This window comes from Cajanus cajan, chromosome 9 (assembly GCF_000230855.2).
Source record: "Cajanus cajan strain Asha chromosome 9, NIPB_CcT2T_4, whole genome shotgun sequence".
NCBI lineage: Eukaryota > Viridiplantae > Streptophyta > Magnoliopsida > Fabales > Fabaceae > Cajanus > Cajanus cajan.
Genome location: NC_138525.1, coordinates 17,042,434 through 17,062,088, shown reverse-complemented (window position 1 = coordinate 17,062,088; position 19,655 = coordinate 17,042,434). Strand labels below are relative to the sequence as shown.

At 25.6% G+C, this 19,655-nt stretch overlaps 1 protein-coding gene across 1 annotated transcript; it reads right to left on the bottom strand.

Annotated features, from left to right (window-relative positions):
- Positions 1–2,810: 2,810 nt before the first annotated feature.
- LOC109812003 (protein RADIALIS-like 4) lies at positions 2,811–4,173 on the bottom strand. The gene is made up of 2 exons (XM_020375859.3): positions 3,748–4,173; positions 2,811–3,055 (listed from the first exon to the last, which is right to left on the bottom strand). Exons 1-2 carry the CDS (start codon positions 4,017–4,019, stop codon positions 3,031–3,033), a joined length of 297 nt encoding a protein of 98 aa, XP_020231448.1. The 5' UTR covers positions 4,020–4,173; the 3' UTR covers positions 2,811–3,030.
- Between the last annotated feature and the right edge of the window lie 15,482 nt (positions 4,174–19,655).

Here is a 19,655-nt window from a genome sequence, read left to right as displayed (position 1 = left end):
TTTATGCTGTCAAAGCATATTTGCATGCTCAATTTCACATCAAGGATCTCGGTCCTCTCAAATTCTTTTTAGGTCTTGAAATCGCTCGATCTCAATCTGGTCTTATCCTTAATCAACGAAAATACTATTTGAAGCTTCTTTTTGAACATGGTTTAACAGATTGCAAACCTGTGAGCACTCCTATTGATGCTTCTGTTAAGCTTTATTCTTCTGAAGGTCTTCCTTTGGATGATCCTACTATTTTTTGAAGGCTTATTGGTCGCCTTCTTTATTTAACAAATACTAGACCTGATATTAGTTTTGTTGTCCAATAACTAAGTCAGTTTGTTGACTCTCCAAGGGCCACTCACTTTCAGGCTGCTCTTCCCATTCTAAGATATATAAAGTCTTCTCTAGCACTTGATCTATTTTATCCTTCTTAAACTGAGCATCGTATTCAAGCCTTCTCTGATTCTGATTGGGCTTCTTGTCCCAATACTAAACGCTCTGTTACTGGTTTTTGTATCTTTTATGGTTCAACCTTAATCTCTTAGAAATCTAAGAAACAATCCACTGTTTCTAGATCCTCTTCTGAGGCTGAGTATAGAGCCTTGGCCTCTGTTACTTGTGAGCTCCAATGGCTGCAGTTTTTATGTCATGACTTATCTATCAACATTCCTACTCCATTTTCTATTTTTTGTGATAGTTAGTCTGCAATTTATATAGCAAAAAATCCCACTTTTCATGAACGGACAAAACACATTGAAGTGGACTGTCATCTCGCAAGATTAAAGATTCAGCAAGGCTTGATTCATTTGTTTCATGTGCCATCAAAATCCCAACTAGCAGATGCCTTCACCAAAGCTTTGTATCTGAGGAATTTTACAGAAGCTGTCTCCAAGTTGTGTCTCATTGATATATATACAACCCAACTTGAGAAGGGGTATTAGGGAGAATTAATCCTCTTGGATCAATATTTTTTATCTTTATAACCATAATTAGATAATTGCAATTTTGTTAGTCATTAACCATAAATAGGCGGTTACAGATTTGTTACTAGGATGGTTATCTACTGTTTGTAAATATATATATACTACATTGTATTACTCATGTACCTATGGAAGAGAATTCAATGATAATCAATATATGCTTTTTCGCTTGGGTTCATCTTCTCACATCTTACCAATAGAATAAGTATATTTTATAAAGGCTAAAAACCTATTTTGATCCCTTATAATAATTGTTTGTTTCAATTTAGTCCCATTTTTATTTTTGGTCTCAATTTGGTCCCTAATAAATTAAATTGTTACAATTTGGACGGAAGTCCGATATTGCAACCAATTAATTTATTAGGAACCAAATTGAGACAAAAATAAAAGTAGGAATAAATTGAAATAAACAAATATTATAAAGGATCAAAATAGGTTTTTAATCTTTTATAAAAACTTTTTTATTTTTTATTCTAAAAATAAGGAATTTTGATTGTATAGCAAACTATGTGATTTTGTTTTTCAAATCAAAAGATGTTGATGGTCCTATTTGCTTTCTACAATTAAGTAGTTTTTAATTAAAGCACGGAAGATCGATAGACTTATTCGAAAACGATGATAGATATCATATGTTATCATTTTTGGGTAACGTAAATAAAAAAAATTAACGAAATTATTTTATTGCTGAAAATGAACTTCTCTTAATAATATTGAAGTTGTGTTAATAATTGTGCATGCCTGTAGCATCATATATTTTATAGCAAATATTGACAAAAAAAAAAAGAGGATGATATTTCTTCTAGTGTGAGAAATGTGAATAAATGAGAGGGTTTAGTCATGACACAGACAAACATATCTTAGTGTGAGGAGTTTGTAAATTGAGATTGAGTATTACCACTTCACATATAAATTTAAGCCACTATGGTAAAAAAATATATTATAAAGTAAGCTTAGAAGTTGATCACTGTTAACCAAATTTAACTATAAGTTTTAATAAAATAAAAAGTAAATGAATCCTTGCAATCAGCCTAACATATTAATAATAACTATAAAAGAAAGATTGGTTTACTCGAAATTAAATTTAGATAGATTTATTATATTCAATAACTCATATTTTATATAAATATTAAAATTAAAATTTTTAATATATAGATTAAGTCTATAAATTTATAAAAAAAATTGAAATTTATTTAATATTATTTTATTAATTCAATTAACAGATAGTTATAAAATAATTTTATATGTTAATTTAAATTAATAAAATAAAATATTAAATAATTTTTAAATTCTTTTAGAATTTAAAGATTTATATATACATTAAAAGTTTTAAATTCAACGGATCCCTCCTTGTAATTATATTATTATTATTATTATTATTATTATTATTATTATTATTATTATTATTATTACAAATGTATGAGCTGCTAAGAATTTATTAAAACTTTTATCATTTTTCTCACCTCCTTTATAATTCAAGGCTCATCGAGTTTTTGTAAATAATACTGTTGAATCTAACGCTCAGTGTTCTTGCATTCCTCTACGGTCACTATGAAAGTTGCGTATTTTGACTTGGTCAACCTTTTCGTATGGTTCCAAATCTTCCGGACAGTAATGATGAATCCAAGTTATGGTCGGTGGATTGGGCCAGACATGTGTATTTTCTGCCATTTTATATAAACTCTTTCTTGTTCATTAAATTGTATTTCTCTCTCTCTCACACACACAATCACACACACATACACTTCAATTTAGTTTTTAGAAGGTGTTCAAGATCTTTTCCTATTTCCATAATTATATGCACCCAAAAAAGAGATTAAAAAGAACTTGACAGAAACTACCTGGTAGATGGATAATTTGATTTTTACATTGATTTGGATTACACGGCAGATATACTTAACATATATAGAAAAATAGGAAGAGAACCAAATAAAACTTGATTTTGTCATCATAGAACAAAGCTAGGTGCGTGCATTTTAATCTACACTTAGCTTCATTCACAATGTACTAATATGCCTCATTCTTTTTCCCACCTACTCTGCTTCTGCTCCTCTCATACTTTAGTTCACCGGAGGCTCAGAACCTTCAACCTGCAAGACGATGAATATACATAATCAGACTCAAGCCACATTAACGACCAAAATTTTCTCCATGCCGGGAGAAAGAAATTAAAAACAATCACATTCATAAAATAAGTTTACAAATTTGCTTGGATATAAATTTAAAGCGGTTATAAAGAATTTTTTCTAATAGATAAATTCTTAAAAACACTTCTAATTTATATTTAAACAGATTTTATGTATAGTATTAAACAAATATGGTTCTGAATCATCATGTATAGTTTAGAACCTTTTACTTTAATCTCCATCATTAAATTAATCTTAGTGATTTAATCATCATCATTATTATTATTTGTATTCTTGATAAATCTAAATTCCCATGTTTTTATTCCAACTCTACTATTATACTGATCATGTAATTCAATCATCATAGTTTGTATGCATGATGAACCTAAATTTGTATCTCAACTTTCTATCAACCAGACCGATTTCAGTGGTTATCGTTATGGTCCGTATGAATTTTCACATGACACATGATGAAGGTATATTAACTCTTTAATGTAAATTGAAAATTTTGATCATGTATATGACGTGGATAGTGATTGAGATTATATAAGTAGACTACATAATAAATTCTCCGAAGGAAGTGTGAAACAGAGGAAGGGAAGATGAATGATAAAGCATGAAGGGTCTAAACGTGAGCAATACGCAAGAGGTTGAACCTTTGTTCTTGGTCCATGTAAGTGTAACCTTTGATGTTGGGTCCAACTGTTGCAGAAACGTTTCTGTAATTGGGCAAGGGGACGTGACCTTCCTCAATCTGCTTCAAGTCATCGACGAGCATCTCATAGTGCCTCTTCACTTCTTCCACGGTCTTCCCTCCCACGGCCCTAGCCAAGTTCTGCCACCGATCTGGGGTGTCCTTGTCGTAGATGGCCAAAGCATTCTCAAACTTTTTGTTCTGCTTTGATGTCCAAGCTGAGCTTGAGGCCATTGTGAATATGTATAGTAATAATAATAATGATCAGGAGACAATAGGGTTTATGAAAATCCAATGTTGTTATGACACAGATATGAGTATGAGGAGATTAGCATTGATGATACCCTTTATATAGGAGTAGTGAATGGCCTTGGGGAGAAAGTGTGAGTTGTAGCCTGTGTACTTGTTCCATATGCTAGCTGTTGCTTTACTTTCCACCAATATTTATTTTCAAATTTTTCAATCTCTTAATGCATGCTAATAGTACTTATCAAGGAATAATTCAACTCCACTTGTGGGGTTGGAGTTTAACTCAAATTTATAAAATTGATTTGTGACATGAAGATTATTATTATTTACTTATTTATTAAATTTTAACTTCAATTCTAGTTAATATAAAACTTTAATTTTTAAATAATTTAAGATAGACAAGTTTTGAGCTTTTTCAATATATTCCTTTATGTAAGATGAGAGTTATTCATTACTTCTATACTGTATTTTGACTTTATCTTTTATTCATGTGAGATTTTGATTTTTTTAAATATTTTTTTTTTAAATTAAATAACTTTTTAGTCCTTGTAAAATAAGGTTCTTTTGATTTTATTTCTTTTAACTTTTTTTTTTTATACTTTTGTCTCTATAATTAGTTTTTTCATTTTCATCTTTACTTATAATTTAACGTAAAAAAAAGTCAAAAGATTGTAGAAGCTAAAATAAAAAAAAAATTATAGAAATTAAAATAGAAAAATGAGAAAAATATAGGACCAAGATAGAAAAATACTAAAATGAAAAAAACTAAAATTAATTTGAAAGGACTAAAATAAAAATAAATAAAATTAAGAAGATTAAAAGAAAATAACTAGAAATAAGAGGAATAAAACAAAATTAATCTTATTTTAAAAGTACTAAACTTGTATTTAGGTTAAAGTTATAAAGTTTAAATTTTAATTTACACTTATACAAAGTAAGAATATATATTTTTAGTGACTATATAAAATCATTAAACATAAATCTTCATAAAAACTGTCTAGTAAAGTTGCAACCACCTTTTAGTTATGAAATAAATATAACAAATGAAGAGTGACAAGAGCAAAACATAAAATATGACATAAATGTCAAAATAAGTGATAACATGTAAGTATGAAATAATAAAAAAGCTTTTTTTTTCTTTTAAATGTAATTTATAAGAGATATTGGTGTGATATAACAAATATATTAATGTAATTTTGTTCATTTCATTTGTTTTTTTGTTTTTTTTTTTGTTTTTTATATTTGATTTCATCCTTGCATGTTATGATTTGCTCTACTATCTCTATCTCTTTTTATGTTTAATTTTTTCTACTTATTAGTTATATTTACTTTTTGCACATTTGTAAGGATAATTATATCCTTATATGACTTTTACAAAGTTGGTTTAATTTTGAAAATGTTTTTGCTAGTCAACAATGCATTTGTTATAAATATTTTTTTTATACTGCATTAGTATATTTACTTTATATAAAGATTTAAATTTTATAAATTTGATTCAAATAAATATTTAATCCTGAAAAATAAGGTTGATTTTTTTTAATCTTTTTAATTTTATTTATTTTTATTTTGGTCTTCTCAAAGTTTTGCTATTTTCGTTTTAGTCCTCTCAAGTTTTATTTGTTTTCATTTAGGTACTTTTTTATTTTGGTCCCTAACATTTTTTTTTATAATTATTTTGGTCTCAATAATTTATTAATTTTTTCCCATTAAATTTAATAGTCAGTTTCACGATAAGAACGAAAATAAAGCAAAAAACTTACAAAGAAAATGAATGTTTTTTAAAAGGACTAAAAGTAAAAACATCGGGTTTTACATTGAAGTTATTTAAGCCAAAATTTTAAATAAATTGTTATGTTTGTTATCTTTATTATACTTTGTATAGGATTAATCTTCAAATAGTCTAGAGGTGCTTGGGGTATGTTTGTTTTTGTGTTTAAAATTTATAACTTTTTATAGTTGATCTCGAATGCATGCCTGCATCTTTAACAAGTTTTTTTTTCTTTTTCTTTTTTTCTCATTCTATTGAGTATGAATTACAAATAGATCTCAATTGAATTAAAAGTTAAAAAGTTATTACATTTTTTAAAAGTTGATTTAGAAAATTAAATTTAATTCAATTTAAATTTTTAAGCATAATCCAAACACAAACTTAATTTACCCTTTAAATTCTGAGCTTATCGGTGGGACAAATTGGGAAAAATCTGAGCACATTTTTTTGTAACTTCACGAGTTTCCAATTAGTTTAAGAAATATTGTATTTAAAAACATCCAATGAGAAATACAAGTAAAATATTGAGCTCATGACTCTCGCCGACTTTCAGTAAACCGAGAAAGTTATTGCATCATGTAAATTTCACTCATTCTTCAAATTCCTTTCCACATGCATGCTTTCCATTACCAAAATTTAGGGCCATTTGGACTATAAATTAAGAATTCAAATAACAATGTCCTAAAATTGACATCACAACTATTCCACTCCACTAAACTAAACCTTGTTTCTTGTAACTTTTTGTCTAAACCATGGTTGGGGAATTTTAAAGTCAAAAATTCAAACAGACTATTATCTTAAATTAGAACATTCAGACATAAATTGAACCCCAAAAATAATCAACCCCAAAACCTTTAATTATGCTTATGCAACACAACTAAGCAAACCAACCATATTAACAAGCCACAAGTGTCACGGGAAAATGGTTTTTATTTTTATTTTATAAATATGATCCATGTAATATTTTAAAACTGATAATTAAAGATTAATATATATATATATATATATGAGGAGGGTTCAAACGACACCGGTATAACTTTTACTAAGTGTTACACCGCTCAATAACTTTATATTAAATGTAAATTTTGAAAATTCAACCGTTAGATTGAAAGGTCATATCTCTTAGATCATATATGTCAAATTTTGTTAAAATTGAACAACAACTTGAAGGTAATCAAAGTGTTCATATTTTAGTATATTTTGAAATGTATATATTACGTCAATTTTGTTTTATAAGAATGAAGTATCAAATCATCTTAGATTAATATAAAATTTGATATATATGATCTAAGAGATATAAACTTTCAATCTAACGGTTGGATTTTCAAAATTCACGTTTAATATAAAATTATTGAGCGGTGTAACACTTGGTAAAAGTTACATCGATGTCGTTTGAACTCTCCTATACATATATATATATATATATATATATATATATATATATATATATATATATATATATATATATATATATTCATAAGATGTAACTATTACAGATTAGATATTATTTTAATAAGATAAAAATCAAATTTAAAACCACCATGTCAAACTTTCATATTACAAGATAGATCCTACAATTATTGAATCAAGAGATTTTTTTGAGAAAGTATATTCTACCCTTATCTTTCGGACATGTGTGGTGAAAATCACTTTGATTCAAAATTTATTTTGCAACACTCACCTAAAAGAACACCAAATAACAAAAAATAAAACAGAGATAATGTAAAGTTGGCTCATATATAATGATTTTTATTGTCTCTTGTGCTGCAATGTGATGGTAGCATTTTGTACTGTTACAGAGGACAGCATGGGTCCAAGAAACGTTCACGGGCGCAGGTATGATGCGGCTGTGTAGAAAATTTCACGCGAAGATCTTCATAGAGCTGTGTATGAATGAGACAGGAAAAACACAAAAGCACCTTTTCATATTTTGGATGTTTTCAATTTCTCTTTCTATGTTTGTGGTTAAGGCACGATAGTGTGGCTGCAATTTAGATCCCTTCTTTCTCAGCAATCTTCCAACAAAAATGTTAGCCTCTCAGCTGGCTCCCATCCTACAAATATTAATTAGTCCTCATCAGTCATCATGGTTTTTGACATTGTACAATTCTGAGTATACATATATCAGAAGTTTTGCCCCTGCAACATTTCTCACGTTTATGTGTTTTAATCACTTGAATTTTTGGTCATGATAATTGGAGGTTTAAACAAAATGTGTTCATATATATGTCCTCACTAGTATAAAGCTTTTTAAGTGATAATAAAAAATAAATATATGAGAATTTAAATTCAAAGTAGATGATATTATACTTTGTGTGAACCTTCCATCCAAACTATAAGATTGTTTGTTATTTTTTTTTATTTTTTTAGGGGTACGTGTTGTATATATAAGTTAAACAAAATAACTTACAATTTAATATGTATCCAATGTTTTGCCGACCACACCCATAAAGTAAAAGATGACTATTGACCATTGAATATTTTTTTACTTGTTAATTTACTTTAAGATCAGATTAAGATATATATGCTGGAACCAGAATATGAGGAAAAACAACATGGCTAGCTGTATTTTATAGTGTTGTCTTTAAAGCTAAATCCTGTCTTAACAAAAAGATAAAACTTGTGTGCTGCAAATTAAATATACCTCAAAGATTAGGCATAGAACGCTTTCCATCTGTTTCACATTTATTTAATATACAGGCTTGTTTGGATTATACTTTCTAAATCATGGTACTTCCAATGTTGATTGTTTTTGTTTCTTCTTTTTCTTAACTTCAAGTTAAAGAGTAGTTTGGACTTTGGAGGACTTGGATCCGCTCTAGTCGATTACATCGTATCTCATGTATCTTTCTATCTACCAGATGGTGTAGCTGCAGGAGAAAGTCATGTGTGAACCTTAAAAACAAATTCAAATATAACTCGAAATTTTGCCTAACATGTTAGGGCATGTGTTCGGGAACCTCAAAAGTACATTTGCAAAAAAATCTCACTCATTACTTATTCATTATTAGTGCATTGAAATAATAAATGCTATTGAAGTTCCAGTGGCGATACAAACATATGCACTTGTGAATGAAACTAATTAACTTTGGATGCATGTTTGGTTGAGTTGAGGTAGTTGACAAAACTCACTTTGGATCATCAGAAAAATTAACATTGAAAAAGGATTGACATTTTCTCCAACTTCTTAACAAGTCTAGCATAATCTGCATTAATTAATGGGTTTTGGAGTTGAGTAACTTCACTTCAAGTGGGTTGATTTTAAGATGAAATTTAATATCTTATAAAAGTCTATACCATTAAGTGCATTAGTTAATTAGCAAGAGAGTCGTATTGATTTAAGTAGTGGTTTTAAATTCAATATGCAGTTATTATATTAAATACTTGAAATAAATATTTAGAGTTGATATTGATCTTACCTAACAAGAAAAATGTTATTTCTCCAGAAATGAAAAAAAAAAGTCTATGCTTTATTGGTACATGAATTACAAATGGTTGGTAACTGTCATACCAAATTTAAATTCTATTAAACCATGGTTGGTGTGCAAACTTTAAACTAGACATTATTACATGAATTACAAATGGACTTGTTTCATTTACATGGAATTGATGTGACAGCAAAAGAAAGTTATGTGGGCAAGAACAGAATCTTTATATCTTTAGCCTACATGCATGGAATATAACAGGGTCGTCAATTGGTGACTGAATTAATCCTTTTGAGTCATCAACAGTGTTCACTGGGGACTAATTTGAAGCCTATATATTGTGTTGTGATGATACATTTGGAATCCTTATCATATCATCTACGTATATCCCAAGCTTTCTACTTCAGAAGCTTTGTAATCACTCTCTCCACTGTCATTACAAGTTGGAATTGGGACCACGCCACTGATTTGTAACCGCAGATTGGAAGATCCATTTTAGATTCTAAACTCTCGATGCTCTGTCTCACACTATTAGTCAAAGAGAATCGGCAGAAAAATTGTTCCAAAAATATAATTTCAACGACTGATTTTTCATATTTTCACTTTCTTTTATCAAGAGATAGTAACAGAGGATTTATCCCCCCTCTTTTTATCTCCTGATTCTCTCCCTTCTTATTCATACGATAGAATGCATAAAAAAAATAATTAGAAGAATAATTAGGGTCCATGAATTTAGAAGATAATATTATATAAGCTTATAAAACTAAGAAAATGTGTGGGTCTAGAAAAATGCATATCGACAATTACACTAGTTCAAATTAAAAAAAAAATATGTCGATAATAATAATATTAATATATATTCATGGTCCAAAGATTAAAATGATCATAAATAATTAAATTTAAACTCTCTAAAGAAAAGGTTAGACTTAAAGATTTATTTAATATTTTAAGAATTTATTTGTCATTTTTCTAATTATAAGAACTAATATGATAATATATATATATATATTTTTTATTTAGGATGATAAATGAGTAGAATTAAGTCTTTAACTCCATTTAATAAGTTTGGTTTAACTCAAGTTGACAACTCAAATTTAACAATTTTTTTTTCGACTTGAACTCTACTTAATAGGTTAAGTTCACAATATAGAATTTTAATTTTATTTTTATATGTATGCTAATAATAATTAAACTTAAATATATTTTAATCTTCATAAAGAGTTTGAATTTTAGTCATCGATTTTTTTTCCTAAATAGTGACCAACATTTCTACATTGATCTCAATTAGTCTACATTTTTTAATGATGACATGCCTAATTAAAAGTCAATCCACTCGTGCCTAATTAAAACATTCACCATGTAAAGTTTGTGCCATATGTTTACCCCTGATGCTTGATCATGATCAAATATCATGAGTAAATTTTATGTGATAAATTTTACGGTAAATGAATTTTATATATTAAATTCACTAATAATACTTAATAAGAAAACTAAAATATTTTTTTCTTCAAAAGTTACAAGATTAAATAGAATAGTTTTAATTTAAAGAATTAGAAACAATTTTATCAAATATTTAAAAAATAAAAAATATATTTAACTCCTTATTTATAATCCAATTAATTATAAAATCTCTTACCACACTTGTACTTCATGCTTTCCCTTAAAATATTAGAACCACAATTTTCTTTGTCCAACCAGATTTAAGAGATGTCCAACAAATTTGTTCTAACTTGTTTTCTCGCATTCACACATATATAGAGAGAGAATATCATTTTATTTTAGGAGTAAATCTACCTAAACTTACTTCATTCAATAACTCATATTCTACATCAAATTTCAATGATCCAACCGTTCAATTTAAAGTTCTTAATGTATAGATCATTTGAAAATTTAAAGTTCTTAATGTTCAATAACTTGTTTTATGATTATTTATCAATTTGAATTATTAAAATGAAGTATCAAATGGTTTTCAAATTTCTTTAAAAATTTGCAGATTTGATCTATGCATTAATAACTTTAAATTGAACGGTTGAATCGTTAAAATTTGATGTAGAACATGAGTTATTGAACGAAGTAAGTCTAGGTAAACTTATTTCTAGAGTAAATGGATTTCCCCTCATATATATATATATATATATATATATATATATATATATATATATATATATAATTCATTTATTCTAGAAGTAAGTTTACATGAATTTACTCTCTTCAATAACACATATTTTATATCAAATTTTAATGATCCAACCACAATTTAAGGCTCTTAAACATAGATCAAACCTACAAATTTTAAAAAAAAAATTATTTTATACTTCGTTGCATTAAAAACTTTGAAAATTATTATGATTATCTGTCAATTTAAATTAATGAAATAAAATACCAAATAATTTTTAAATCTTTTAAAAATTGGTAGTCTTGATCTATGCATTAAGAACTTTAATTTCAATAGTTAAATCGTTAAAATTTGATATAAAACACGAGTTATTAAATGAAGTAAGTCTATATAGACTTACTCTTTGAGTAAATAGAGTAAGTATATATATATATATATATATATATATATATATATATATATGTATTTATGTATATATAAATCCACTTACTCTATGTATTAAAAACTTTTAATATAAAGATTAAACTGCTAAAATTTTATGTATAACATGAGTTATTGAGTGAAATAATTTTAAATAAACTTAGTTAAAAATTTATATCAATTTAATCATTAAATTAAAAGTTCTTAATGCACATAGTAAGTGTATCTCTTCTTATATATATATATATATATATATATATATATATATATATACATGTATATCTGTATATCTATTTATTCCAAGAGTAAATATACTTAAATTTACCTTATTCAATAATTTATGTTTTTACATCAAATTTCAATGATTTAACTATTAACTTAAAAGTTCTTAATACATAGATATTAAATTCGTAAATTTTTAAAAAAAATTTAAAAATTATATGATACTTTATTTTATTAATTCAAATTAACAAATAATTATAAAAGTATTTCATACTTTGTGTTGTATTTTTCATTTGAGATGATTGAAGCCCTAAGTGCCCGTGTGGCTAAGCAATGCGCGAAAATGTGAAGAAAGGATGCCCAGCTATATTTTTGATCGATTCGCGGCTTCAATATTAATATACTCACATAAAATTAATATATAATATTTATTAATCTTTTAAGCCACAATAAAAAAAAAGTGTGATCTTAGGAGTTCTCGATCAAGTACCCATGGTTTATTAAAAAGTTACGGTTTTATCAATGTTACATAATATAAATAAGCCACATATATTTAATCGCGGTCTATTATATCTATGATTAAAAATTCGTAGTCTATTTCATATTCGTAGTTTTAAAAATGTGATCTAAAAAAAATAGTCCACAATCATGGTATACGAAAAAAAAAAAATCATGACCTATTTTTTGATGTAACGATGATTTTTTGAGCGTGAGTAAAGTAGTATGTTCTAAAGACAAAAATATTGTAGTGTCACATGTTACCAATTACTGGAAAATAGAAAAAAGAGAGAAGCTTACTGAAAACAGAGAGAATAGGTCTGCGGAGTGGATTAGGGCAAAAAGAGAAAAGAAAGGAGAGAAAGGGAGGGAATGTGTGAAGATGGAAAAGATTACATGTTTTCCACTTTACCTAATTAATTTTTTTAGCTTCGAAGGAGCCAAATGATGCTGATGGGTACATATTACATTTATCATGTGTATTAGTCATCCTTCCTGTGTACATATAACTTAGTGTCCGTTTATCATGTGCTTACAACATCTTAAAGAAATTCTTTTAAAACAATATTATTTTAATTTTCTAATAAAAAATAAAATGAACCTAAAATATTTGTCAAGTATTTTACTAATCAAAATGTAAATTTATTATTAAATAATATTTTAACATACTTAATGTATGAGGTAAATATTTATTATATGTATATAAAATTTAAAATAGATTATATATAAATAGATATTATGTTTAAATATGTAAATTATATTTAAAATGTATATAAATAGATGCTTTTAAATATTTAAATTATATTTTACATTTATAATAAATAAATATTGTAGTATAATATTATTTTTTTTAAAAGGTAATTTATTTTAAAATAATAAGTAAGAGGCAATGCATTGTGAATCTAACTTGGAAAGTTTTTATTCAATTTATTATTTAATTAAATATTAAATAATATATTTACTTTTATATAAATAATATAATCATATACAATTTTATTTTTAAAATTTTAAATTTATTTTAATTTTAATATATTATGAATGATATATTTTATTATTTATAACATTAATATTACATTTCAATCTGCTAATTTAATTTTAACATTAAACTTTTAAAGAAAAAATTACAATTGACTTAAACACTTAAAATATATTTTAATACACTAATTTTATCTATAGAGATCAATTTTAGGAAATAAAATTAATTAAAAATAATAATTTTATTTTTAATTTGAAATAATGAAATATCATGATCATATTGTAAAACTTCAACTTTAAAATAAAAATATATTATATTTATAAAAAAAATTATTTAAAAAACTTAATTTCTTACATTAATAAATATAATTGACATAAATTATTTAGAAAAGAAATTTTATTTGATTAGATAATTTATTTAGTTAATTATAATTTTTCGTATAATTAATTCAATTTTTATTCTTGTTGTATATTTTAAATGATTTAATTTCAGTAATAAAGTATGTAATCTCACCATTTAAATAAAATTAACTATATATAATATTAAAATATATTGATAGTAAATTATTATTTTATGTTATCATTTAATTATAAATTATATATATATATATAGTAGTTGGTATGAAAAATTAATTAGCATGATAAAATTTGTTAAGTATTTAACAATTTAATTTATTAATCATTTATCATCATATTTTTTAAATTTACTCACGAACATTTTTGAATTTCCGACGAATAATATTTTAGACAGATAACTTGTGGGAAATATTTATCTAAAACATCATAATTTTTTCACGGTAATATCCATATGAAATTTCAGATGGAAAAAGTCTGTAAGAAATATCTGTCTGAAACATCATAATTTTTTCATGAAAAAAATTCATGGCTAAAATCCATATGAAATTTCAGACGAAAAAAATCTGTAGTTGATATCTATTGGAATTGTTTATATTTTAGGCAGACACATATTCTTTGAAAAATTTTGTCGATAATGTCATTTTTCTCACAAATATTTATTCGTGGGAAAAAAATTCATCGATAATGAGTGTTTTTCTTAGTATAAGCGCGTATGTAAAAATAGAGGTGTAAAATAGTTTGATCAGAAAATTCTTCTTTTAAAAATTCTAACCCCCTCTGATTCTCTAGTTAAAACATATTAACTACGATTACAAATTCCTTCCTTTTTTAATAAAATATTATACTATCCTTTAATAAAATATCATATATTATACTATAAAATATATTAAATAATTAAATAAATATTAAAAAATCCTATTAATAAAATAAAATATCAAGATTATTAATAAAATATTTATATTATTTTATAAATAAAAAATGGGTGTTATAGTTACAATTAACAATTATACATAACATTGATGATGCGTATTTGAACCATCTAATAATAAATTTGTAACACTTTTGATTTTCTAATCATATAATTTTGTATTTAGTACATTATTAAATTACATTTAATTAATGTTATGTAAGTGTTGATTAAAAAAAATACATCTGTCTTAAAAAGAGTTATTATAGATGTGAAAAAGATTTTTATGATCTTTTTATCTTCTCTCTTGAATCATATATTTTTTAGCTGCGGTAAATTGTAATTTTTTTTTCAAAAAAAAATTACTATGCAAAGAAAAAACTTCAATTTTATTAATTTATGATTTTATTTATGCAAAACTTAATGTTAACTACTACAAAAATATTACAAATTATACAAGTATTAAATATTCTTATTTACATTTTAATTGTTTTATTCACACATTAATGAAAAATATAAGATATTAAAAGATAAATTTTTAAAATATTAATACTAAGACAAATAATGTTATAGTTTAAAATACTTGAAAATATAATTTACACATACATTATGAGTTTCTAATTTATAATTTTTTATATATTACTTCAATTTTCTACCACTAACATAGTTATATGAAATTATAATTAAATCTAATACATTAATTAACTAATAAAATAATATATTTTTAATTTAATTAATTTTCATTTTTATCCATTGCGTGGGTCCATACCTAATTAACAGTAACAACAATGATTATATAGTTATAATATATAACCTCTTACAAACTATGATAATAATAAATAAAGACGATGATATAAATATAATATTAACAACAAAAATAATTTATTGGTAGTCAGGGGCTGAGAGAGAGGGGCCCATTTTTAAAAATTACTTTTAATTTTTTTTGACCACCCTTAATTTTTTTTATAAAAATAATATAGATTGATATATGAAAGTTGTCATGTTAATTTACACTTTAGAAAAAAAATTATATATATATCTGAGATTGATATATAATATAATAGAAAAAGATAAAAAAAAAATAAAATAAATGATAATAAACTATTTATGATATTACATATAAGTGTTAAAAAAAAAATAGTATCCTCAATCCAAGTTTTGGTCTCCACCCATGTTGTTAGTCATAATAATAACAATACATCATGTTTGTTTGTTTAAACTTAAAAAAAAGGAGCTTTTAAACAAGGGTTTTCTTATTTAAAAAAAGATATTTTTTATATTGAAAAGTTTATATTAGGACAATGTAGGATTCTAGTAAGGCCTCAATCAACCATTGACCTTTATAAGAATTTCTAGTGAGATTATAAATCATCATGTTTTAACTTGTACAAGTAAAATGACTTAACCAATTATGTCATCCTCATAAGATTAATAAAAAAGGAAAAATTATTTGAAAAGTAAATAGGAATCATTCTTTAAAATAAAATAGAAAATTACTTATTTAAAAAAATTAGACAAACAATCTAAAATGTAAAAAACACTTATTTTATTGAAACATAGTCACATTAATTTTATAAAGAAAAAAATTTAAACAAATGTACAACAGTTGTAAACACGAATATACAAATATTTGAGGCAATGATTTGTTTCTACAGTTAAAAACTAAATTTCCAAGTTATTTTTATATTGTAAAGAATATATATATATATATTGGGACTTTAATTTTAAAAGGCCAATCTAAAAAAATACTTTTTATAATAGTTATTTATACAAGCAACGCAAAAATTATTTTCTACATCGATTTAAGACAATCGATTTGAAACATTCACCCTAGTATTATAAAAGTATCAGCATCTCACGTGCTATATCGGTTTTTCAGTAACCGTAGTAAATTCGTGGTGTTCAAAGTTTTTTTAAGCTGATGAATGATTTTGACAAAAAAACCTGAAGCATATATGATGACATCCGTAAAAAGGTGTAGTTATTCCCAATAATAATACGAAAGAAAAACTTGGAATCCTTATCATCCGGGTTTATTTTTCCACCACGAACCAATAAAAAAAAATCTAAATTGATCCGAACTGATTCATAACCAATCTGATTCATATTGAAAAATTCAATTCATTTTGAAAAAAAATCTAAACCGAACCATTTTATAAAATTGGTTTAATTATCCTATCGGTTTAGTTCAGTTTGATTTTATAAAAAAATCAATCCATATATGAGTAAAAAGTAGATAACTGTACCGCACCGAACCAATCCAATTTAAAAAAAACCAATTTATATTTTAAAAAAACCAAACCGATCCACTTTATAAAAAATGAGTCGATTAATCGATCTACTTTTATAAGACAGGTCGATCGGATCATTTTTAAAAAAAAAAATTGATGCATCAACACCCCTATCATCATGTGTCTATTCCCTTGGTGAGGTCCCATCTTCACAAGTTGAACAAGTTTATTCTGAATACCCTTTCCTATTATACATTATGGATTGTGCCTTTTTATTATTATTATTATTATTATTATTTTAATTATCAATAGGAGTATTCATGTTCAACACACAACTTTTTAGAGGTTTGACAAGTATTGAGTAAGTAAATATTAGGTCTAAACATGAATTTTTTAAAAGTAGAATTCGAATTCTAATCACTTAATTAATTATATGACGTAACTTTTTTTTATCGTCGATTCAAGTTGGTTGCTACAATGAAACAGGTTTCAATCAAATCTTTACCTGCCATAAAGTTTTAGCAAATCATAACGTTCGTGGGGGAATATTTCATTCTTTTTAAAGAGGAAGGAACATAGAGTCATAACCCAAAAGAAAAATTCTGATGCAGAAGGCATTAGTTCCTCAAAGAATGAGAAGAATCAAACAGTAACATCTTGGGTCAAAAAAATAAGCAGAAATACGTATAAGTATTATTTTTTTATCGTTTTACTGAAAAATATGTATATGATAGTGTCATGTTTGTTCTCGTTTCTTTAAGAAAAAGAACTAGTTCAAATTCCTTAACCAGTTTTTCATACTTGGTCTAACTTAGATCACATAATTCACGATAATTACGTACGAGCAACATGGCGTCAAATCCTGCCAGGTTGTAATAGATGAGTGGAATCTTATATTGTGATGAGAACTGATGGTTTGATAGTTATACTTGAGATTCGCAGATAAAAGAGTCGATTACATTCGAGACATGATGAGATAGATTCTGGCACCTTCTTGTACTTATTGGATGTCATTTTTGCAATATATTCTCGATAAAAGACAACCCATATATAGAAAAGATAGATAGCATCATGGCAATAATAATAATTTTATCCCTCTAATTATCTAATACTTTCACTATTTCCTTGCTAGCCACACCCATCGCAAATATCCATACACTTTATTTGCAATGAAGACGAAGTCGGGAATCAAAATGTAAGTTAAATTTGGTGAATAAATCGGTTAATTAATCTAATTTTGGTAAGGTAGATTGGATAACTAAATTCACTAACGTGTACAATCTATCTTGTTAAACTTTCTAATTCGACGGATTTAATTTGTCAAATTTGGTGGGTTAATTTGTTAATCTATTTTTTTTTGTTTTTAAATGATAAATTTATTGTAAATTTATGTTGGATCAATATTTTATTTTATAGTTAATTTTTTCTTCTAAATAATTATTCTTATTTTATATGAAATAGGAGTATATTATTTTAATCACATGTTTTTACTAGCACATTTTTATGTATAATGTTTTTTTACTAAAAATATATATTATTTTGTCCTTTTTAATGAAAAATATAACACCTCTAGTCAATTTTACATATAATAATAAAATATAGATTGAAGTAATAATGTAGTTTAAAATATTTTAATTGAGATTTTTTATAAAAAAAATTGGATGGATTGAAAGTGAGTCAATTTGTCAATTCACCATTTTTAACCTATCATCAATAAAGTGGATCAACCCGCCACTTCACCTAGGGTGGGTTGAATATTTTAACCCATTTCCTTTGTGGGCTAACCTGTCCCGCCTCGTCTCACTTTAAGTGGATTGACTCACTTTGTCACCTCTAATTGAAGTCAAAAGAAGTAAAATAAATGACACTAGTGCAAACATCACTTTTTATGATGGAGATTTTATATTGGATCCAATCCACATGTCATAGAAAGTGGCACAATAGTAAATTTGTAAATATAAGAAAACTTTCTATGACAGGTGTGACTTTACCTAACATAGAAAAAATATTTTATGTCGAGTATAATTGCATCTACTATAAAATGTCTCGGTGAGGTCAACTTTTAAGTTGATCCTAACCTTTTTATGGGGTAGAATTATACTTGTTATAAAATATTTTCTTTCTATGTTAGACTTAGGGTTTAGGGTGGAAGTGGTAAAGGAAAGATTAGAGGTATAAGTAAGATTGGTAAGAATTCTATACTTACTATTAATAATGTGTTATATGTTGAAGGATTAAAGTATATTTTGCTTAACATAAGCCAATTTTGTGACAATGGATATACCATATATATACTTTAACAAGGATGCATGCATTGTCAAACAAAGTGATAAATTTGTGTTTTTTTACTGCCTACAAAGAGAATAATCTTTATAAGATTAATCTAAATGGTCTAGGCGATAAAAATGTAACATGTTTGGTGTCTAGAGAAGATGAAAGATGGATTTGACACAAAAAGCTTGGGCATATAAATTTGAAACATTTCTCTAAGCTAAACAATTGCTTGAGATTTTTTGGGAAACTCATCTTCTCTGTGAAACTTGTTAGAATGGGAAGCAAATTAAAACTTCTTTCAAATCTAAAAAGATTGTTTCCACTTCTCAAGCTTTAGAACTGTTACATATGGATTTGTTTGGTCGAACTAAAACTCTAAGTCTCGGAGGTAAAAAGTATGAGTTTGTCATTATAGATGACTATTTTAA